The sequence below is a fragment of the Diaphorina citri genome, unplaced genomic scaffold, assembly GCF_000475195.1.
Source record: "Diaphorina citri unplaced genomic scaffold, Diaci psyllid genome assembly version 1.1 scaffold840, whole genome shotgun sequence".
NCBI classification, from domain to species: Eukaryota; Metazoa; Arthropoda; class Insecta; order Hemiptera; family Psyllidae; genus Diaphorina; species Diaphorina citri.
In genome coordinates this window covers 31,588-56,876 of record NW_007378272.1, presented here as the reverse complement: position 1 = coordinate 56,876, position 25,289 = coordinate 31,588, and the positions used below count along the sequence as shown (strand labels likewise).

The 25,289-nt window shown below is 36.9% G+C and overlaps 1 protein-coding gene across 1 annotated transcript; it reads left to right on the top strand.

Moving 5' to 3' along the window:
• Window positions 1–3,685: 3,685 nt before the first annotated feature.
• Window positions 3,686–4,625, top strand: LOC103512460 (prothymosin alpha-like; the record flags this gene model as incomplete). Its single annotated transcript, XM_008477223.1, has 3 exons — window positions 3,686–3,785; window positions 4,297–4,476; window positions 4,520–4,625. Coding segments are annotated over exons 1-3 (386 nt in total), but the record flags the coding sequence as incomplete, so codon positions are not given.
• Between the last annotated feature and the right edge of the window lie 20,664 nt (window positions 4,626–25,289).

The following is a 25,289-nucleotide window of genomic DNA, read 5'->3' as shown; positions in this document are numbered from 1 at the left end:
TGAAGAGAGTGGGGGGAAGGAGAGGGTAAGGGGAGGAAGAGGGAGAGAAGGGGAGGGATAGGGGAATACCCGCTGTTTTTGGTCCCATTAGCACTTGTTTCAGGTTCCCAGAAGGGTCATCGAAATTATTTTTGTTGCTGCTGTTGGAAAAAATTGCTTTTTTAGTGTAGGTACCTAGCAAAATTATGAGAGAGAGAGAGAGAGAGAGAGAGAAGAGGAAAGAGGGAGGTGGAGATTGATTGATTGATTGAATATAACCATTTATTTATTTTTTAAAGCTGTTTTACAATAAAAACGATCTCCTAAGCTAAAAAAAGAGAGGAAGAGAAAGTGGTATTTAATTTGTGAATCGGTGTGTTTATCCAATGAACTACCTACGTATATTCTCGAGATCGAAATTAATTTCGTCTTGTTGAACATTCTGGTATGTTGTTCTACATTACCTTCTCTTGTTGAGGATTTGTTGAACTAGTATATCCGCGGTGAACAAACTAAACTGCCCAGCAACGAGGAATTTGCAAACTTTTCAGGAGAACCAGAACGCTTTAAAAACCAGAACGCTAGTAATAGAGAGTGAAAAGTAATGCAGGGATAATTTTTACTTTTTTAGTTCGGTTTTTGAGATTCTACGAGTAGGTATGTAGATTAATTGTCTCACTAGTGGGTTAAGCGGTTTTCTTCTTCTTCTTTTTTTTTTCATCATCAAAGTGACAAAGATATTAATTATCTACCTATGTAGGTACCGATATTTTAGGAATTCTGCCAAAAAAAATTTACAAAACTGTCGAGTAAAATTTACGGCTATCATGGATAGGATAGGCTCTATTGTTCCCTAAGCTCCGATGTGTAACTTGTTTTGTCATTAGCCACTTAACACTTGATCCTGAGATATTTCAGAACATGTGCGTGTTTCTCTATCAATCTTTAATCAACTTCTTGTTATGTTGATTGTCGATTTGTGTTCTATGTTGATTTGTTTGTTGAGTTGATTTGTTTCTCTGTCCAATTTAACATGGGTTGACGGGTTGCTGAAATTTTTGGCGAGTTTTTCATGTGTTGGAGAATTTGTTTCTTGCTGACAAGGACAAGGATAATAGCCTTGGGGATGAGAAGGAGAATGAACATTTCAGACTTTATAAATGATTTATTTGATTTGTTTATTTTATTTTTATTTTTTTAGATTTACAGGTGTGGTACCTAATAAAGCTGGCTGGCTGGGCATTTAAAATATTTATTTATTTACACTCTGTCAATTAAGTACGAGGACTGACTGCATCGATATAAACGCGCCCTTAATTATTGGGAATTTTTTTCCACCTAGCATGTGTTGGTAATACTGTTTTCTACTAGTAACCAAATTTTTGGATCATTCCAACAATTTTCCTGTTTGCAATTTTCAGTTAAGTGATGCAAGTCAAAACCGTATCACGATTTTTTGAGTCAGCAAAAATGGACAAAAAAGTTGAACGACGGTTGTGTTCGAATTTTTCCGTTTTAAACGATATGAATAAGGTACATAAAAAATGTTGCAGAAAGCTTATGGAAATGACACATTAACAAGGAATAGGTTTTTGATTGCTATAAAGACTTTAAAGGAGTGGTTAATGACTAACCCCCTCCTGGAAGACATTTCTCCGTTTGTACGCACGATAATGTAGGAAAAGTAGAACAAATGGTCCTAGAAAATCGCAATTTAGGCTTTAAGGACATTGCAGATGCTCTAGACATGTCTTATGAGACTGATGCTCGTAATATTTTAAGCAATAATTTGGGCATGAGAAAAGTTGTAGCCCGGCTTGTTACGAAGGACTTGAATTTCACGCAGAAAGATGTCCCACGCGGCCACCATTGTACGCGATTTTTTAGCCAAAAACTCAACAAATACGATCAACCAAGCACCTTATTTGTCAGACACAGTTCTCGCGGACTTTTTCCTGTATAAAAGATTGAAATTGCCACTCCATGGACGTTGTTTCGAGTCCATATAGGCCATAGGGCGTAAAGCGAAATTCGAGAAAGAAACTGAGGGCCGCTTCTAAAATTGGCTATAAGGCGTGGGAGAAAAGTTGTAGCCCGGCTTGTTACGAAGGACTTGAATTTCACGCAGAAAGATGTCCCACGCGGCCACCATTGTACGCGATTTTTTTAGCCAAAAACTCAACAAATACGATCAACAAAGCACCTTATTTGTCAGACACAGTTCTCGCGGACTTTTTCCTGTATAATAGATTGAAATTGCCACTCCGTGGACGTCGTTTTGAGTCCATATGGGGCGTAAAGCGAAATTCGAGAAAGAAACTGAGGGCCGCCCCTAAAATTGGCTGTAAGGCGTGTTTTTATGATTGGATTTTTCGATAAAGCTAGCATTCAAATCAAAAGAGAATACTTCGAAGGTGGATAGAGAAATTTGGGCAATTAGTTAAGTACTGTTCGAATTACAGCAACAGTCCTGGTACTTAATAGTAGCCTACCATGCTGGCACCGGTCGCTATGCGCATTTATATGTCATAGCTACTCATTTTCCTCACGAGGCTGATGAGTGGGCCCCGCAACAACCAGTCACGGAGTCAATCATTTGCTTGATACAAATTTCTTGACCGCGCCGGGAATCGAACCCGGGTCTCCCGCGTGCAAGGCGAGTGCAGTGACCACTACGCCATGGGAGCTGACTTTCTTTGACACAAAGGGAAACAATAAGTTGTCATTTCAGTTAACTGTTTGTGGGGTTCATCAATAAATTGGATGCACATTTTCCCAAGAAGTATACATTTCGTAAAGTTTTCCAAAGAGGAACCACTGGGAGGTGAAGGAAAAGGGGGGATAACCACAATCCAAATAAACAATAGACAAGTGGTACCCAAACGGGGGACGGGAGCTTCACGCCACCCTACTGTTATGATAATAACATTTTCTTATTGACGACCGACAGAGGGTCATTATCATAACTATCATTATTATAGTCATTACAAATTTACAACAGCTTCATATTTTATAATAATAATAATAGACTCTTGAGTGGAAGGTAACCACTAGGCGAGGTTAACGCCGGAGGCGTTTTACTGGATTTAAAATTATGTTGCGGAAATTCAAACAATATACAGAAGTTGCTTTGATATTGTTTGTAGCAGTCTCTGGTATTGTCTGCAGAGGAGTCTTTGGTATGTGTAGAGTAGAAGCTGCTCTGGTTTTCTGTTTTGTGTTATATGGCTATACGTGAGATATTTGGTTGTATTTTAATATCGAATGTAACATGCAGAAGATTTGTTCTGAAAATTAGAGGTAAATTAGTATTGTTCTGTAGATTTGGCAATCCTCTGTACATTCGACATCAAATGTATCAGTGATTGTTCTGCATTACCTATCAGCAAAAGTAGTAAACTTCATTCCATCAGATAGTTTTCAAAAGCTGATCATGAAATAGCTGCAGTAACTGCCATATTAAAACTCAAAGGCGATAAAAAAGCACCTCAAACCACCAGATCAAGACAAAAATACACTAACTGGAACCAGATATGCACCAGGTGCTGACTACAACACCACTTCTAAAAACTTGCATGGCTCCGGTGATTTCCATTTTCAATAACGAAATGATTGTTCCTTTTCATGTTAATGAAAAAGTTTTGCTCGTTGACTGTAGAGGTGAGGAAGAGGTGGCAAAAAGGCACTCGGAAAGAGATATATGTATATGGGGTTACGAGGATTGAGCGAAGGGAAGGTTTATGGTGACTTGACGGGTGATTACGGAGGTAAAGATGATTTTGATGAAAAAGAATATGATGGTGATAGTAATAATCATCCTATAGGATAAGGAAAGTAAAAAATTTGACCCGATTACATTACTTTCCTTCCTATAGGATAAGGAAAGTAAAAATGTGAAATGGTATGTAGTTATGTACTCGATCCTCGCAAAATATGTAATCCAATCATTGCAAAATCCTGGTGGCAATTCACATCATGAGAAAAAGAAACAAATAAGATGCAATAATCTGGGTGTCTACAGGGTGGTAGATGAAAATAGATAAAGGGAACCGTAACAACGGAGATCTTATCGTCTCGAAATTCGATAGAGCAGAGGTTCTCAAACTGGGGGGCGTGGAGACAAATCAAAGGGGGGCGTGAGCTTTTCCTATAAAAAATAAAATTTATACCAAAATGACCAACCAGGTACTTAGTCTCTAACTCTAGTATCTTGAGATACATCCAGCGTAATCATATGTATATCAAACGCCTAGGCCTAGGACGAAATGATTGTTCCTTTTCATGTTAATGAAAAAGTTTTGCTCGTTGACTGTAGAGGTGAGGAAGAGGTGGCAAAAAGGCACTCGGAAAGAGATATGGGGTTACGAGGATTGAGCGAAGGGAAGGTTTATGGTGACTTGACGGGTGATTACGGAGGTAAAGATGATTTTGATGAAAAAGAATATGATGGTGATAGTAATAATGAGGATGATAAAGGTGAACATCATAAAGATGAAGGTAAATATTCATGTTGATAATGAAGATGCTGATGACATGGAAGGTGATACCAGTGATGATCATACTTGTGGTAATAAAGATCTAAAAAATGACTCTGGAAAAGGTGATGGAGGTGGAAAAGTCAGCGAAAGTGATGATAAGGATCCAAGGTTATGGACATATGATGGTGTCACAAATGAAAATGGAAAAATTGATGGTTTCAGACAGGGTGTACCAGATGAGATATACCTATTACCTAATTATTAAGGGCTTTTAAGCAAAAAAAGAACTAACCGGTAATAAAGATCTAAAAAATGACTCTGGAAAAGGTGATGGAGGTGGAAAAGTCAGCGAAAGTGATGATAAGGATCCAAGGTTATGGAAATATGATGGTGTCACAAATGAAAATGGAAAAATTGATGGTTTCAGAGAGGGTGTACCAGATGAGATATACCTATTACCTAATTATTAAGGGCTTTTAAGCAAAAAAGAACTAACTCAAATTAGGCCCCTTTTTCGGTAAAAAGCCTGTTCTGATTTTGAGTGTTATTAAAAATCAGTCCCAAAAAGAATCATGTTCATATTTCAAGAATTCTCAAAGACACAAGAGTTTTGTAAAATCCTCCCAACACTTTTCATTGGAAATCAAAAACTTTGAACATTGAAGTTGTTTTACTCGAGACTGGATTTTCGCCCTTAGGGGGGCACTACTAGAATAAAATCCTTGACATTTTCATGGTGATAAGGTAGTAACTATGAAAAGTTCAAGTCAAACTTTGGTTCCAAGAATTCACGTAAGGTGAACTTTCATTTTCGGAATTCATTTCTGCTGTAATAACGCGAATGTTGTGTGGAGTTTGCGAACAATTTTATGAGCTCGCTGGGTTTTTCGGTGGAAACTTGGAAAGACACAATAATATAATACACACCCGTACATTCTCTCTTATGGGCTTAGAGGTAGACAAGAAATATTTAGAGTTAGACAAGATTTAATACTTGTACATGTGTAATTTGTTTAAATAAGTATGAGTACCTATAGGGCTTTAGTCAGAGTTTACAGGTTTACACTGTCGGGATAGGACAGGTTGTCCCATTATTTCAATTGTTTGATACTACCTACATAATATACCTACCTATAGCGCCTAAAGTGGTGGTTACGATAAATGCACACCTAATAAGAACATGATAAACATACCATTCATTTCTGCTGTAATAACGCGAATGTTGTGTGGAGTTTGCGAACAATTTTATGAGCTCGCTGGGTTTTTCGGTGGAAACTTGGAATGACAAAATAATAATTTACACCCGTGGGCTTCTCTCTTATGGGCTTAGAGGTAGATAAGGTAGACAAGATTAAATACTTGTACATGGAAATAAGTATGATAGGGCTTTAGTCAGACAGTTCAGAGTTTACACTGTCGGGGTAGGACAGGTTGTCCCATTATTTCAATTGTTTGATACTACCTACATAATATACCTACCGATAGCGCCTAAAGTGGTGGTTACGATAAATGCACACCTAATAAAAAAATGATAAACATACCTACATAGAGTGGAAAATAGTAACTAATTTATAATAATGTACGCTAACACATTTTATACTATTATTTTTTATAAATTTGTCTTAAAATATTTAATTTTTCATTTATATTTCGAACATAAAGTAGACATTTACTTATAAACGTAAAAGGTAATAGTGGTAATACCTACTTAGATATCTAGGAACTCTACACATACAAAAACAAAACATGAAAACTACTTAGGAACTTACGACTGCATTAGTTAGAGAGATGAAGAAGCTGTCTGAAAGAGGATTTAGAACTTTTAGAACATTTTCGGAGAAAGTTGGTGATAATGATAACGCCAATGATGGTTATGATAGTTAAAGTGATAATGATGATGTAAACCGATACTGAAATGATAGTTAAAATGATAATGATGATGTAAACCGATACTGAAAAGTGAAAACTAATGAATACGATCTCACTCAAGTGGTAAAAAATGACACTCTCATCACACCGTGACAGAGTTTAGTATGCTGGTTCCCTCTTATGAAGTATACTGATGTAGTGAAAGACTGGAACCCGGATATGAACTCAGCAAAATCCTTCCCCTTCCTGATTTGTGACACGTTGGGGGTGATTCGGTAAGCTCTTCGGTTTCAGGGTCCACTAGATGGTGAGGGAGATGAGAGAGAGAAGTTTTAGATAGCTCTGGCACTTGTGGCTACTGATGTCACCGTAACAGGAAACAGATTGAGGAATCGAATTATTGATGAGATCTCAGGGTCAAGGCTGGTGCTTATGAAATTTGATTATCACTTGATATTGCGTCCAGGTTTGTTTCTTGTTTCTAAGACAGAATGAACTTTAGAAGGAATGGAAAAGGTATTTAATATTCACGCGAGGATTTGAGCAAATTAGACAAACCATTAACACAACACAAGCTGGAACAAAAGCAAGGTGTTCGTATTAGCATGTTGAACTGTCAGAGTAAAAGACAAGCGCATAGACAATGAATGAACCAAAGTATTTATACATCCAATAGACTCTCGTCTCGAAATTTTGTTCTTATTCTTTGTCTTTTTCTCCTTCGTTTTCTGCTTTTTCTTCTTCTCCTTCTTCGTCTTTTTCTTTGTTTTCATCTTGTTCTTGCCCCGTACCTACCAACGGGGTCTGCGTTTGTTGTCATTGAGGCTATCTTTTGGTTTTGGCGCAGATGTGGAATGTCCTTCCTACCTTAACCCCTACTATTGAGCAAGGAGAATGTATCCCTCTTTGAGTTCAATTACCACTCTTGGTAAGAGCGACCCTTACCTCTTAACTCAAAAGAGGGATATATTACAAGAACTCACCAAACACTCCTGCTAAGAAAACTATGTGGAATGTCCTTCCTACCTTAACCCCTACTATTGAGCAAGGAGAATGTATCCCTCTTTGAGTTCAATTACCACTCTTGGTAAGAGGGACCCTTACCTCTTAACTCAAAAGAGGGATATATTACGAGAACTCACCAAACACTCCTGCTAAGAACACTACAGACAACATCACAGAACCACATCAACTTGAGAAACTTCCAGAAACATCTCAGAAATATCTCGAAATTATGTGTATACCTATAATTAAATCAAGCTCATCCTACCTTAACCCCTACTATTGAGCAAGGAGAATGTATCCCTCTTTGAGTTCAATTACCACTCTTGGTAAGAGCGACCCTTACCTCTTTACTCAAAAGAGGGATATATTACAAGAACTCACCAAACACTCCTGCTAAGAACACTACAGACAACATCACAGAACCACATCAACTTGAGAAACTTCCAGAAACATCTCGAAATTATGTGTATACCTATAATTAAATCAAGCTCATAACTGCTCTTACAATTGAATGAACAGAAATCGCAGACCATCATATAGACATGTACCTATATTGAATGAGCAGACTTGAAGTCCATGTAGATATGAGGTTCACCAGGATTTCAATTTCAGCATTTCAAGTAGGCACTGGTAATTGATTCGAAACACATTGGGGAGCAGGGAATTGCATTTCAGAGCCTGGGTGCAAGAGATGCAACTTATTGTTCAGGGTGATTCCTCAGTAACATCGAACTTTTTGACCTTCTTGAATATTCTAAATGTCAAGGTCCTCAATGACTTGAATTTGTTCATATTTCAATTTCAGCATTTCAAGTAGGCACTGGTAATTGATTCGAAACACATTGGGGAGTTGGAAATTGCATTTCAGAGCCTGGGTGCAGAGATGCAACTTATTGTTCAGGGTGATTCCTCAGTAACATCGAACTTTTTGACCTTCTTCAATATTCTAAGTGTCAAGGTCCTCAATTACTTGAATTTGTTCAAATTTCAATTTCAGCATTTCAAGTAGGCACTGGTAATTGATTCGAAACACATTGGGGAGTTGGAAATTGCATTTCAGAGCCTGGGTGCAAGAGATGCAACTTATTGTTCAGGGTGATTCCTCAGTGACATCGAACTTTTTGACCTTCTTGAATATTCTAAGTGTCAAGGTCCTCAATGACTTGAATTTTCTTCAAATGTCAGAGCCCATTTCTCGAATTTCAAGTTTGTTTTCAAGGATAATGTGTGATATCCCTCTTTGCAGCAAATAGCTTTCGTCCTCCTATGTGCGGAGCATGTAACGTGTGCAGAACTTTCTTCCAACACCAAGGACTCTCGCGGTCTGTCAAGACTATGGAGTAGGTAAGTTTGAGTTTGCTTTATTTTGGTTCAGTTTTTCTTGTGGGAGGTGGTGGAGCACCTCTTGTTGACTTATAAGCATTTCCACAGCTTTGTTTTCTGGGGGGTTTGAGATTTGGTTCTAAACCTTTACTGGCAGTCTTGGAAGAATTAGGCTTGGATCTCATTCTCATACTTCAAATCCTTCGGAACTAACATTATGTGTCATCATCATAATACCTAATATCAGGACAAATATTCTTCATCAACTCTAACGACATCAGTTGACAGACACTGAAGAACCATAAATACGAGGACAATATTCACCACGAGGTACGAAGAGAGACAGGAAAATGCACCGGATAGAAAGAGGAAGAGAGACAGGGAGCAATATGTTTACCTATTTTCATCCCGTAATAAATTTTCAATTAGAACCTCTTTTTGCTGGAAAAAAAGGTGTGAGTTTCCTGTATTTTTTCATGTTCCACTTTGCTGAACCTGGCAACTTGGAGCTTCAAATGAACATAAAATCTAATGTTTATGTTGGCAACATTGCAGTAATGGTAATATCTTTGTTGTAGTGGAATCTATGTTGATGTAAGAGTGAGCTTTCATTGATGATGAGTGAGTGGGTATCTTTTGTGTTAATTTGATGGGAGGAAAAGGTATTTTCTGTCCTGGGCTATTGACATTATGAAATATGAATCTTTGAAGCTAAGGGCCATATTTTATGAACAAAGCTAAGGGCCAAATTAATTCCAAACAACGGATTACTTAGATTTTTTTTTTAACTAGGTTGGTACTACTTACTGTAGATAGTGTAGATACTACTAAAATTTTAATTTTCCCTTTTGTGAAAATTCAGATAAATACACTAATCGTTTCGATCAATTCGGTTATTAATAGAAAATAGAACGGTTAATTCGCGCTAATTATTTTATAAGCTTTAAATACTGTTCCATTTTTTCCCTTCTCGATCTTGTAAGTCCCATTTAAGTTGGTAAAGAGCTTTACTGCAGACTATTGTGTCATTTATTATCCCCCGTTAATAATTCCAACATACAGCACTACTAAATGCACTAATCCATAGTCAGTGATAATGTAACAGGATTTGTAGTGGCGGACGATAAGGAGGGGTGATGTAAGGAGAGCCTCCTTTACTATTTCTGTCATTTCTACATTTTTTTCTTTTTGTAAATGTAAATGCAGTTTCTTTGTGTTATTATGTCAGAACTTTGGTGCCTAACTCACGCTTGCAGTGTTGATTCTGTCTCTTCAGGGACTCTGTGGATCAGGTTGTATGTTTGCTTGACTCTTTGCTTCTTCTATCGTTGATGTTTGCTTGTTCAGTGATGCGCTGACTCTTTTCTCTCTTTTGTCTTGGCTTTTTATTTTATCTGGGTATCCCTTGTTATCTTTTAAAGCTCTTAGCTTTTCCCGTTTTCTTCGATAACCATCAATTATTTTGGATGGGCATTGCAATTTATACTTTTTCCATCTCTTCCTCTAACAGTACTTGTACATTCTCTAACCATCAATTATTTTGGATGGGCATTGGGATTTATATTTTTTCCATCTCTTCCTCTAACAGTACTTGTAAATTCTCCACTCTTCCTACTTGGGGTCTTCTTTCTTTTTACCTTCAAATTACATTATTATACGAGTACTTGGGGCTTTTCAAAATTTTGCTGTCTTGAAGTTATATTACTCGTAGATCACAGTATGAAAACCTTGGATCACATAATGAAACAAATCATAAAAGTCATTCATCCATATGCCGATCTGTGATGTTGAAGATAAAACAGATATTGAACCCAACGGATCTGAAGATGCTGGCAACGTACTTTTTAATTGCCTGTATTTGTACTAGATCCAATATAAATGTACAGTAATATCTTTGCCTATAGTAATTACTAGCAAGCTCACAAACTTGCAGCTTAGTGTGAATACATTAACAATTTACTAATAGCAAATTATCTATACTAGCGCCTCAGGTATCGAAGATTTAGTGGGGAAAGGTAGGGTGTACCATATATGTAGCTCTCGGCGCTGATGGGTTAATGGCTCTGGTTCGGATTGGATACAAAGTACTTTGCGTTATGCTATCAGCTATCTGGAGAGGACTATCTTTGCCTATAGTAATTACTAGCAAGCTCACAAACTTGCAGCTTAGTGTGAATACATTAACAATTTACTAATAGCAAATATTCCAAATTCCAACCATTCAAAACAAGACAAAGGAATCTTTCCACTTACAATCCTTACTTCTATTGAAGTTGGAATCATAAAAGTCATTCATCCATATGCCGATCTGTGATGTTGAAGATAAAACAGATATTGAACCCAACGGATCTGAAGATGCTGGCAACATACTTTTTAATTGCCTGCATTTGTACTAGATCCAATATAAATGCACAGTAATATCTTTGCCTATAGTAATTACTAGCAAGCTCACAAACTTGCAGCTTAGTGTGAATATATTAATAATTTACTAATAGCAAATATTCCAACCATTCAAAACAAGACAAAGGAATCTTTCCACTTACAATCCTTACTTCTTTGAAGTTGGAATACCTACTTTCTTGATTTTAATACGGACTTCTCTTGACAAAGTTGTTACAAGTAGTTGAACCCATTTCTACTGAACTACTAAAAACTAATTACACCTATGAGGAACTGGGATTGAAGTATTGATGACCGACTATTCGAGCACCGGTGGGGCCATCGGTGGTACAACAATCGCGGGGGAAAGGATCTGGTCGCATATACCTTCATTAACACCAGCCCAAGAGGGAAATGAAGTTGGAATACCTACTTTCTTGATTTTAATTTCATATTTAATACGGGCCTCTCTTGACAAAGTTGTTACAAGTAGTTGAACACATACATATCTACTGAACTACTAAAAACTAAATTACACCTATGAGTGTAACTGGGATTGAAGTACTGAAGAATGAAGACCGACTATTCGAGCACCGGTGGGGCCATCGGTGGTACAAAAATCGCAGGGGAAAGGATCTGGTCGCATATACCTTCATTAACACCAGCGCAAGAGGGAAATAAGCAATAAAATTGCGGGCACGAGAAATAGAAAGACCGACCGCTGTATTTTTTACTAGCTCCCAACTATTGTTCTCAAAAAGCATCGTATCGGAACTATTCTGGACTATTAGAAAGCTTTCAGTCAGTTACAAAGACGCTGAAAGCACGCTTTCCAAACGCATCAAGGGGGAACCGAAAGTTGGAAAACAAATGGGACAACTGTGTAGCAACATATAATTTCAAACAAATAAATTGAAAAATAAAAATGTCCCCCACTAATAACAATGGCGGGGCGGGGGACATCAGGGCTCGGGAATGAAAAGAAAAATCTATAGTAAATTACGTGATCGGGGTACAGAAAGCCAGAGAAACTTCCAACGTTAGCCCTTTGTAGACGGCTAGAGCGGTCAACAGGTATGTTGCGATTCTGCATACTTGATCCTTTTGGGGTTAGTTTAATGTGTCTTTGCCTTTCGTAAAACTTTCGGAATCAGAATCAATTCCGATGACGCGCTATCTTGCATTTCCTAAGGTTTAAAGGCGCCCTTTCAGTTTCAAAAAGGGAACAGCTTCCGTTTTCGAAGTGGGAATTTTTTTCCACCTAGCATGTGTTGGTAATACTGTTTTCTACTAGTAACCAAATTTTTGGATCATTCCAACAATTTTCCTGTTCGCAATTTTCAGGTATGTGATGCAAGTCAAAACCGTTTCACGATTTTTTTTGGGTCTGCAAAAATGGACAAAAAAGTTGAACGACGATTGTGTTCGAATTTTTCCGTTTTAAACGATATGAATACATAAAAAATGTTGCAGAAAGCTTAGGGAAATGACACATTAACAAGGAATAGGTTTTTTATTGCTATAAAGACTTTAAAGGAGTTATTAATGACTAACCCCCTCCTGGAAGACATTTCTCCGTTTGTACGCACGATAATGTAGGAAAAGTACAACAAATGGTCCTAGAAAATCGCAATTTAGGCTTTAGGGACATTGCAGATGCTCTAGACATGTCTTATGAGACTGCTCGTATTAAGCAATAATTTGGGCATGAAAAAAGTTGTAGCCCGGCTTGTTACGAAGGACTTGAATTTCACGCAGAAAGATGTCCCACGCGGCCACCATTGTACGCGATTTTTTTAGCCAAAAACTCAACAAATACGATCAACAAAGCACCTTATTTGTCAGACACAGTTCTCGCGGACTTTTTCCTGTATAATAGATTGAAATTGCCACTCCGTGGACGTCGTTTTGAGTCCATATGGGGCGTAAAGCGAAATTCGAGAAAGAAACTGAGGGCCGCCCCTAAAATTGGCTGTAAGGCGTGTTTTTATGATTGGATTTTTCGATAAAGCTAGCATTCAAATCAAAAGAGAATACTTCGAAGGTGGATAGAGAAATTTGGGCAATTAGTTAAGTACTTTTCGAATTACAGCAACAGTCCTGGTACTTAATAGTAGTATATTCCAACACCTCGAGGTGAAAAATGTCGTTCCTTAGTTCCTTTTCGTTTGAAAGGATGGGAATCAAATCAGCTATTTGACGCGTTTGTACAAAATAAATATCTACCTACCGATTTTCAATTGAAAAACTAAAAGGATCATCGGTTAAAAACAAGTTGTCGAAAATTATAGTAAACAAGAAAAAGAAGATCAAACTTGTGTGGTCTTTGACACAATATAAATGCAGTTTCTTTGTGTTATTATATCACAACTTTGGTGCTCACTGCAGCATTGTAGGATTTTTCCCAATATCTCAATAATCCTAACATCCAATGTTTACCTACCATGCTGGCACCGGTCGCTATGCGCATTTATATGTCATAGCTACTCATTTTCCTCACGAGGCTGAGTGGGCCCCGCAACAACCAGTCACTTAGTCAATCATTTGCTTGATACAAATTTCTTGACCCCGCCGGTAATCGAAACCGGGTCTCCCGCGTGCAAGGCGAGTGCAGTGACCACTACGCCATGGGAGCTGACTTGTGTGTAGGTATGTTTTTATGATTTCGTTGGGTAGACGAATCAAAGTCAAACTGCATCTTCTGAAAATTTGCTACTTGAGCAGGGAGAGAGAGAGAGAGAGAGAGAGAGAGAGAGAGAGAGAGAGAGAGAGAGAGAGAGAGAGAGAGAGAGAGAGAGAGAGAGAGAGAGAGGTACCTCTACTGTTAATTATTTTTACTTTTTATTTATTTTAATCTCTACACAAGTATTTACACTATGTGGAACAAAAAATGTTGTTAGTCCATTTTCATGAAATAGAAAAATTGATTGTAATGTAAAAATGTAATGCTCTTCAGGAATAGGTCTGTGGGACATAAATAAAATTTATAACTAATAAGCCGAACGCGACAAGAAAGCTGGATTTTGACAGTCTGTATCAAATAAAAGTACCTAGCATTCAAGAAGAAAGAAAATTTTCATAAGTATGACATTCAAGAAAAAAAAAAAAAAAAATCATACCTAAATAAAAGTGCTCTCAAAATTTCGGAAGACAATAATTAATTAGCTGTGAAAAAATTACAGGATGAAAAGAAAAATTGACTATGTGGGAAAGAAAGACTAATCAAAGGCTTTCGAAGCATGATTAACATCACCAGGTTGATGGAAAAGAGAGTAAAAAAGAAGTTGACAAAAGTAAAATTCAAGCGAATTAAAAAGTAAAGTGCCGGCAATTAGAAGTTGAAATACGGGCGGAATTAGAAAGCAGAATTAAAGAACAATTGAACTCCTCTATGTAAGAGGGGTACAATTCTACTTACGCCCTTTTTGGGTAGAACGAATTTTCCACTTTGTAATGTTGTTAAAAATCAGTCTCAAAGAGAGAATCCCATTGATATTTAATTCAATTATTCACAAAAATTAAATAAATACATCATCTGATGATCTATTTACTCAAAGCGTGCAGCCGTTACATCACTGTCGCTGATGCAATGTGGATTATAATGGATAAATTTCAAGCCCAATGAACCATTCGACAAAAACAATATCGTGCCAATCAGTTATTGTTATGGGTGATGCTAATAAATAGTTGAATTTAATGAGGTGTAATGTTGAAAATACTGAATGTGCCAGGTTATAATTATAGGGTATACAGAGTGGCAAGGAATGTTGTTATTCAATATTCAAATTCAAAATAAAGTCTGGCGAAAAATAAAACGTGGCCCGATTGACCCCAAGTTGGCTGAAGAAAGATTTAAGGGAAAATCTAGCAAAAAAAAAAATATTTGATGCATTTAGAAATGGATTTATGGGTGATGCTAATAAATAGTTGAATTTAATGAGGTGTAATGTTGAAAATACTGAATGTGCCAGGTTATAATTATAGGGTATACAGGGTGGCAAGGAATGTTGTTATTCAATATTCAAATTCCAAATAAAGTCTGGCGAAATAGACCAAACGTGGCCCGATTGACCCCAAGTTGGCTAAAGAAAGATTTAAGTGAAAATCTAGCAAAAGAAAAAAAAAGAGAAAAATATTTGATGCATTTAGAAATGGATTACTCTCAATCTTTGTGGTTGTGGTTGAGAGGAAAGGTCTGGCGAAATAGACCAAACGTGGCCCGATTGACCCCAAGTTGGCTAAAGAAAGATTTAAGTGAAAATCTAGCAAAAGAAAAAAAAAATATTTGATGCATTTAGAAATGGATTACTCTCAATCTTTGTGGTTGTGGTTGAGAGGAAAGAGAGAGAGAGAGAGAAGGTGAAACCCAACATTTAAATTCTTTGAAATTCCATACATCCAAATGTACAAATTGGGATTTCTACACATTAACACAGGACGATAAAAAGGGTTTTAAAAATCACGGGTGACGAGCACACAAACTTTGTACTTTACGTTAATTTCATTTCATCAAAACACATTTCCTCCTCTGCACCAAATGTGATAAGCAAGGATAAGAAGAAAAGGAAGGACACAATATGTAAGGGAGAGAAGGATGTGTAAGGAGAAGAAGAATGGACAAGGAGGGGAATTGTGTATATGTAGAAGAAGAAGTAAGGATGAGAAGAAAGGGAAAGAGGAATAAGGAGAAGAAGGATGTATATTGTATAAGGAGTAGAAGGAGGTATAAGGAGAAGAAGGATATGTACAAGGACAAGAAGGATCTAGGATGAAGGGGACACCACACAGTCTCATCCATTAGACAACATACAGCACTACTAAATGCACTAATCCATACTCAGTGATAATGTAACAGGATTTGTAGTGGCGGACGATAAGGAGGGGAGATGTGAGGAGAGCCTCCTTTACTATTTCTGTCATTTCTATATTTTTTTTTTCTTTATTTTATCAACATACAGCACTACTAAATGCACTAATCCATACTCAGTGATAATGTAACAGGATTTGTAGTGGCGGACGATAAGGAGGGGAGATGTAAGGGGGGCCTCCTTTACTATTTCTGTCATTTCTATATATTTTTTTTTTTCTTAATGTAAATGTAGTTTCTTTGTGTTATTACCTATGTCACAACTTTGGTGTGTACACAGAGTACATTTGGATACAAACGACCATTGTACTCATTCCAAGATGTTTATCAAATATAAAAGTGAACATCCAACTACCTATAAACAATTCGCAGGTGAAAATAAAGGGAGAGGAAAAAACAGCGATAAATTAGTAACAGCAAGCAACAGACTAAACGAAATGAATGGGACTTGAGTAAAAATCAAAAGTGAGTCTGGTGTGCCATTTGAATTGCCCAGGGTAGTGAGAAACCTGTTTGTGAAGAAATCATTTAGAATAACACCTATACCACAGATAGAAGTGCATTTTTGTACGTAACTTATGTCTCATTGAATACATAACTTTTGCAATTTATGATTCAATTTTTACGAATAGTTATGTAAGATACGATATTTATTAAAGAGAGGAAAAAACAGCGATAAATTAGTAACAGCAAGCAACAGACTAAACGAAATGAATGGGACTTGAGTAAAAATCAAAAGTGAGTCTGATCTGCCATTTGAATTGCCCAGGGTAGTGAGAAACCTGTTTGCGAAGAAATCATTTAGAATAACACCTATGCCACAGATAGAAGTGCATTTTTGTACGTAACTTATGTCTAATTGAATACATAACTTTTGCAATTTATGATTCAATTTTTACGAATAGTTATGTAAGATACGATATTTGTTAAATTTATGAGGTTTGATTATAAAGTGTTCCAGAAAAGTCCAACTCGAAGTGGTCTTTTCTGTGTTGAGCTTTATTTTTACTTTGTTAGAAGCTATGAGGTCAAATCTAGGTGAAATAACTCAAGTTTGATACATTTCATACGAGTTTCATACTTCGGTCGGATCACAAATTACTTTGTTAGAAGCTATGAGGTCAAATCTAGGTGAAATAACTCAAGTTTGATACATTTCATACGAGTTTCATACTTCGGTCGGATCGCAAAACGTTCAGGACTCATATGAAAGCAAGGCCCTTGTTAATTTTATAGACACACTGGTCTTACTTGAAAATTATTCTTTGTGACTTTGCGTGATAAAGAAATATTCATCAGTCGAGGCCCGTTCCAGCTACCAATCTAATGTCTAGTGACCTATAAAGTCAAACTTTTTAACAAGTTGGAGTCAATTCCATGAGATGTCATAAACTTACTGCCAAAACTGACCTTCGTGTCACCCCTAAGTGTTTGATAATCGAATAATAAGGCATGAGGCAACACATTGGTCGGTGTATGAAGAATAATGTTGTCCAGCAATCTGTAACTCACAATTTAACGAACAAGTACCATATGCACAGTTTTATAGTATAAAAAGCTAGGCCTGCCTGACAGACCGCGGTCTGTCAGGCAGTCAGAACGTGTGTGCCAGATAAAGCTTTCGACGTCAGTCTCCAAAGCGCATCTGATAGACCCGGTAGTCGAAAGCCATTTCTGCCACACACATCACGGCGTCTGTTTAACCTAGGTCTGTCTCTGTCCGGCAGTCCAAGCGTGATTGGCCTGCCTCACACGATATCGAAACAATATTATTTCTGTCTCGTTTAACATACGGATGATACGGAGGTTTTACACTCCGAAGACCCTGTATACAATCAAAGTTGTGTTTTGGATCACAAAACGTTCAGGACTCATATGAAAGCAAGGCCCTTGTTAATTTCATAGACACACTGGTCTTACTTGAAAATTATTCTTTGTAACTTTGCGTGATAAAGAAATATTAATCAGTAGAGGCCCATTCCAGCTACCAATCTAATGTCTAGTGACCTATAAAGTCAAACTTTTTAACAAATTGGAGTCAATTCCATGAGATGTCATAAACTTACTGCCAAAACTGACCTTTGTGTCACCCCTAAGTGTTTGATAATCGAATAATAAGGCATAAGGCAACATTGGTCCGTGTATGAAGAATAATGTTGTCCAGCTATCTGTAACTCACAATTTAACGAACAAGTACCATATGCACAGTTTTATAGTATAAAAAGCTAGGCCTGCCTGACAGACCGCGGTCTGTCAGGCAGTCGAAACGTGTGTGCCAGATAAAGCTTTCGACATCAGTCTCCAAAGCACATCTGAGGATCTGAGAGACCTAGTAGTAGAAAGCTATTTCTGCCACACACATTACGGCATCTATTCAACCTAGGTCTGTCTCTGTCCGACAGGCAAAGCGTGATTGGCCTGCCTCACACGATATCGAAACAATATTATTTCTGTCTCGTTTAACATACGGATGATACGAAGGTTTTACACTTCAAGAACCCTGTATACAATCAAAGTTGTGTTTTTTTTATATTGGCAATTTGTTTGCTAATGCTAAATAGAATGTGTGAGAATTCTGCATGCTGGGCAGAAGAAGAAACACCTTGTTAACTCACGCTTGCAGTGTTGATTCTGTCTCTTCAGGGACTCTGTGGATCAGGTTGTATGTTTGCTTGACTCTTTTGCTTCTTCTATCGTTGATGTTTGCTTGTCCAGTGATTCGCTGACTCTTTTCTCTCTTTTGTCTTGGGTTTTTATTTTATCTGGGTATCCCTTGTTATCTTTTGAAGCTCTTAGCTTTTCCTGTTTTCTTCGATAACCATCCATGTATACTGATGTAGTGAAAGACTGGAACCCGGATATGAACTCAGCAAAATCCTTCCCCTTCCTCATTTGTGACACGTTGGGGGTGATTGGGTAAGCTCTTCGGTTTCAGAGTCCACTAGATGGTGAGGGAGATGAGTGAGAGAAGTTTTAGATAGCTCTGGCACTTCTGGCTACTGTCACCACGTATTAGGAAACAGGTTTAGGAATTGATTAATTGAACATTCATGAGATCTTAGGCTCAAAGTTGGGGCTTAAAAAATTTGATTATGATCACTTGATATTGCATTCAGCTTTGTTTCTTGTTTGTCAGACAGAGACAGAATGCACATCAGTGACTTTTAGAAGGAATGGAAAAGGTATTTAATATTCACGCGAGGATTTGAGCAAATTAGACAAACCATTAACACAACACAAGCTGGAACTGCAAGGTGTTCGTATTAGCATGTTGAACTGTCAGAGTAAAAGACAAGCGCATAGACAATGAATGAACCAAAGTATTTATTTAGAAGGAATGGAAAAGGTATTTAATATTCACGCGAGGATTTGAGTAAATTAGACAAACCATTAACACAACACAAGCTGGAACAAATGCAAGGTGTTCGTATTAGCATGTTGAACTGTCAGAGTAAAAGACAAGCGCATAGACAATGAATGAACCAAAGTATTTATACCCCGTCTAAGGCTCTAAAAAACTAACTTGTAATACATTTAAAGAGTTGAAAGCCTTTTTCTAAACCTTTACTGGCAGTCTTGGAAGAATATTAGGCTTGGATCTCATTCTCATACTTCAAATCCTTCGGAACTGACATTATGTGTCACATCCAATATACAAAGCTAATACATCTACCAGACAGACAATGCAACTGATTTATAAGAAGTGTACACAGAGTACATTTGGATACAAACGACCATTGTACTCATTCCAAGATGTTTATCAAATATAAAAGTGAACATCCAACTACCTATATAAACAATTCGCAGGTGAAAATAAAGGGAGAGGAAAAAACAGCGATAAATTAGTAACAGCAAGCAAAAGACTAAACGAAATGAATGGGACTTGAGTAAAAATCAAAAGTGAGTCTGGTGTGCCATTTGAATTGCCCAGGGTAGTGAGAAACCTGTTTGTGAAGAAATCATTTAGAATAACACCTATACCACAGATAGAAGTGCATTTTTGTACGTAACTTATGTCTAATTGAATACATAACTTTTGCAATTTATGATTCAATTTTTACGAATAGTTATGTAAGATACGATATTTGTTAAATTTATGAGGTTTGATTATAAAGTGTTCCAGAAAAGTCCAACTCGAAGTGGTCTTTTCTGTGTTGAGCTTTATTTTCACTCTATTAAAAGCTATGAGGTCAAATCTAGGTGAAATAACTTAAGTTTGATACATTTCATACGAGTTTTATACTTCGGTCGGATCACAAAACGTTCAGGACTCATATGAAAGCAAGGCTCTTGTTAATTTCATAGACACACTGGTCTTACTTGAAAATTATTCTTTGTGACTTTGCGTGATAAAGAAATATTAATCAGTAGAGGCCCGTTCCAGCTACCAATCTAATGTCTAGTGACCTATAAAGTCAAGCTCTTTAACAAATTGGAGTCAATTCCATGAGATGTCATAAACTTACTGCCAAAACTGACCTTTGTGTCACCCCTAAGTGTTTGATAATCAAATAATAAGGCATGAGGCAACTCATTGGTCCGTGTATGAAGAATAATGTTGTCCAGCAATCTGTAACTCACAATTTAACGAACAAGTACCATATGCACAGTTTTATAGTATAAAAAGCTAGGCCTGCCTGACAGACCGCGGTCTGTCAGGCAGTCGAAACGTGTGTGCCAGATAAAGCTTTCGACATCAGTCTCCAAAGCACATCTGAGGATCTGAGAGACCTAGTAGTAGAAAGCTATTTCTGCCACACACATTACGGCATCTATTCAACCTAGGTCTGTCTCGGTCCGACAGGCAAAGCGTGATTGGCCTGCCTCACACGATATCGAAACAATATTATTTCTGTCTCGTTTAACATACGGATGATACGAAGGTTTTACACTTCAAGAACCCTGTATACAATCAAAGTTGTGTTTTTTTTATATTGGCAATTTGTTTGCTAATGCTAAATAGAATGTGTGAGAATTCTGCATGCTGGGCAGAAGAAGAAACACCTTGTTAACTCACGCTTGCAGTGTTGATTCTGTCTCTTCAGGGACTCTGTGGATCAGGTTGTATGTTTGCTTGACTCTTTTGCTTCTTCTATCGTTGATGTTTGCTTGTCCAGTGATTCGCTGACTCTTTTCTCTCTTTTGTCCGCCATGGGGGCGGACATATTTTTTTCTTTTTCCCCTAGTAATGCCGCCACTGTTCGCTACACGATTAAAGTAGGTACTCAATTGTCCTCACGAGACTGAGTGCACCCCAAACTCTAAGCACAGAATGGAAAATCTTTGACCCCGCCTGGAATCGAACCCGGGACCTTCGAAGTGCAAGCCTAATGTGATAGGTCAGATAGGTGATACCTACTCAGCCACGGAGGTCACTTGTTACTTTACCTTTAGAGGTTTTTATTTATTAATCTCATTAAAACAATCTGAAATCTGGGTAAAAAAGAAACAAAACACGCCTTTTCCACTTCTGCACTGAAAATATTTTCCCCACGCTTTTATATTGTAACCCAATACATTCACTTTACAATTCATTATAATATTCCGAATAAAAACATATTATTATATACATATGGAACGTATAGTCCTTTTTACGGCACCATCAGGAAAAATAGCACTGCAAAGGACGTTTGTATCATTTGAATACATTGGGTGATAGATCTTGTTCTACATAGGAAAAATAGCACTGCAAAGGACGTTTGTATCATTTGAATACATTGGGTGATAGATCTTGTTCTACATGTGGTACAATGGTTGTTAATGGCTCTGGTTCGGATTGGATACAAAGTACTTTGCGTTATGCTATCAGCTATCTGGAGAGGATTGAGTTATCGATTCCTATTTCCTTTTGAGAGGTTTCGTTCTTTTTGAGGTGACAGTGGGATATGATGAATAATAAGTATAAAACTTGAGAGTTTTGGCATCTCCACTGATCTATGAGTTTACCAATCAATACAAAACGAGATAGAACAAGAGGACAATAATGGAGAACGAAAGAAAAAAAGAAGAATAGGAGAAAAATGGTAAAAAATAAAGCACAGGATAGATTGACAAGTAAAGAGAAATAAGAGGAGGAGGAGAAGAGGAAAGAACTTAAAAGGCAGGGGGAGAGGACTGAGTTATCGATTCCTATTTCCTTTTGAGAGGTTTGGTTCTTTTTGAGGTGACAGTGAGATATGATGAATAATAAGTATTAAACTTGAGAGTTTTGGCATCTCCACTGATCTATGAGTTTACCAATCAATGCAAAACGAGATAGAACAAGAGGACAATAATGGAGAACGAAAGAGGAAAAGAAGAGTAGGAGAAAATGGTAAAAAATAAAGCACAGGATAGATTGACAAGTAAAGAGAAATAAGAGGAGGAGGAGGAGGAGGAGAGAGAAAAGAGGAAGGAAGTTAAAAGGCAGACACGGAAGAGAGGAAGAAGAGAAAGAGGAACAGAAAAATTGGAATAATTTTGTTATCTTGTTAAAAGCCTGTAAAAACCCCCTTGTCGGTTTTATGACAAGTAGCAATTTATTTGCGTTAAATTTCAATATTTTTTCCCGTAGCCGCTAATATGATTGTGATGTTTTACAAGGCCGGGAACCGGGAAATTGTCCGGCCGGGAACCGTCACTTCGAAAAGGCAAAGGGACACAAATCCGGGGTTAAGGGGCAGAGAACGCCTAAGGTATTTTAATCACGCCCTCTTTTTTTCGTCTTTTTTTTCTTTTGTCCTCATTCTTAATAAATACTACCTAGATAAGATGTTTTAACTTTTTAAGTTAAAAGTGTTGGACACCTGGTTTTTTTGTTCGTCTGTTCACTTAATGACGGATGCCTTTGAGATGAATCGCCAGTAAAGAGAAGAGTAAAGGGGCCCGGGAGAGATGATATCAAATCTGTGGATTTTTTTTAATTTAAAAAATATTGTTAAAAATATTATGTTTGAATAATAATAATAATAATAAAAAAAAGCCATCGCCATGCCGGTTTTATGTGGGTCTAGGTAGGTATTTACTTTCTAGATATAGGTATTGTAAATTTTATTCATGTTAAAATATAATGTTGGAATAAAACATATTTATATGTATACGTATATAAAATGGATTGGACATAGGTGGGTTGGTTATACATTTATTTTTAATATTTACATGGTAACCGTAAACTCCCGGTATAAAATAGTATAGGTACCCACTGTACCCATACCAATAGAGAGAGAGGTACCTCTACTGTTAATTATTTTTACTTTTTATTTATTTTAATATCTACACAAGTATTTACACTATGTGGAACAAAAAATGTTGTTAGTCCATTTTCATGAAATTGAAAAATTGGTTGTAATGTAAAAATGTAATGCTCTTCAGGAATATGTCTGTGGGACATAAATAACAAATAAAATTTATAGGTAACTAATGAGCCGAACGCGACAAGAAAGCTGGATTTTGACAGTCTGTATCAAATAAAAGTAGCATTGAAGAAGAAAGAAAATTTTAAGAAGAAAAGAAGGTACATTTTTCTATGTGGAAAAAAAAAAAAAAAAATGTTGTTAGTCCATTTTCATGAAATTGAAAAATTGATTGTAATGTAAAAATGTACTAATGCTCTTCAGGAATAGGTCTGTGGGACATACATAACAAATAAAATTTATAGGTAGGTAACTAATGAGCCGAACGCGACAAGAAAGCTGGATTTTGACAGTCTGTATCAAATAAAAGTAGCATTCAAGAAGAAAGAAAATTTTAAGAAGAAAAGAAGGTACATTTTTGTAATACAAATATAGGTAGGTATGACATAAATGTCAAGAAAAATCATAAAAGTGCTCTCAAAATTTCGGAAGACAATAATTAATTAGCTGTGAAAAAATTACAGGATGAAAAGAAAAATTGACTAAGTGGGAAAGAAAGACTAATCAAAGGCTTTCGAAGCATGATTAACATCACCAGGTTGATGGAAAAGAAGTAAAAGAGAGGGAAAAAGAAGTTGACAAAAGTAAAATTCAAGGGAATTAAAAAGTAAAGTGCCGGCAATTAGAAGTTGAAATACGGGTGGAATTAGAAAGGAGAATTAAAGAACAATTGAACGCTTCTGTGTAAGAAGGGTACCATTCTACTTACGCCCTTTTTGGGTAGAACGGATTTTCCACTTTGTAATGTTGTTAAAAATCAGTCCCAAAGAGAGAATCTCATTGATATTTAAATTCAAGCGAATTAAAAAGTAAAGTGCCGGCAATTAGAAGTTGAAATACGGGCGGAATTAGAAAGCAGAATTAAAGAACAATTGAACGCTTCTGTGTAAGAAGGGTTCAATTCTACTTGCGCCTTTTTTGGGTAGAACGGATTTTCCACTTTGTAATGTTGTTAAAAATCAGTCCCAAAGAGAGAATCCCATTGATATTTAATTCAATTATTCACAAAAATATACATAAGAGGATATTATTATTCATTGGCACATTAGATTAGCGTTAACAGAAAGCAGTTTCGAAATCGGAATTATAGGTGGGGTGGTCGCTCTATTTCCAGAACTCCAACACCTAGAAAGCTGAAATTTCGTGGGAATATTATTCATATTATGTTCTAGATGTTCATCAAGAGAGGATTTTGCCGAAATCCAACCCGATCTCGAGTTATAATCAATTTTTCACCTACTCAGTGTTCTACCTGATGGATAGAATCTCGAAAGTTTCCCGAAACGAAAATACACCTTAGTTGACTAAGCTTGAAATCATACAAACAATCCATCATCTGGGTAAACCAAACCCATGCAAAGGGTTAAAGCTGTTGTGAAATATAGATTCGCATTTTATTCTTCTCCGTATAAGGTACCCCTGAGTGGTCAATATCATAGAAGGAAGAAGAGATGGCAAGCAAGGAAGAGGAAGGCCAAGATTGATGTACATTGATCAAGTTGTGAAGGCATCGGTTTGTACCAGTTATCAAGAAATGAAAGCGAAGACATCAGATCGATCGGAATGGAGAGCTGCCAACCAATGAGGAGAAAGAAGAAGAATTATTATACTTGACATTGTCAATATATAATGAAAAACTGATATATCAATATTATCAATTTATCCATCTTTTTCATATTCTAATTGTAAAACAGATTGCCAAGACCCCATTATTTGAACCTAATAAATAGGATAGGACGTTCCATTACCATGATTCGGGGGAGGGGGCCATACATGGATCGCCTCATCGAAAAAAATCCCCCCGGGGTAAAGTAAAGGAAGTTTGGGGAAATGAGGGGGGCGGGTTATATTACGAGAGAATTAATCATTTTTGAAATGTTAAATATTTGTTTTGAACTATATCTCCTCCTTCTCTTCTTCTTCTTCTTCTTCTTTTTCTTCTCTTCTTTCTGCTTCTTCTTCTATTCCCTTTCTCTACACCTCGTAAGGAAAGTTCAA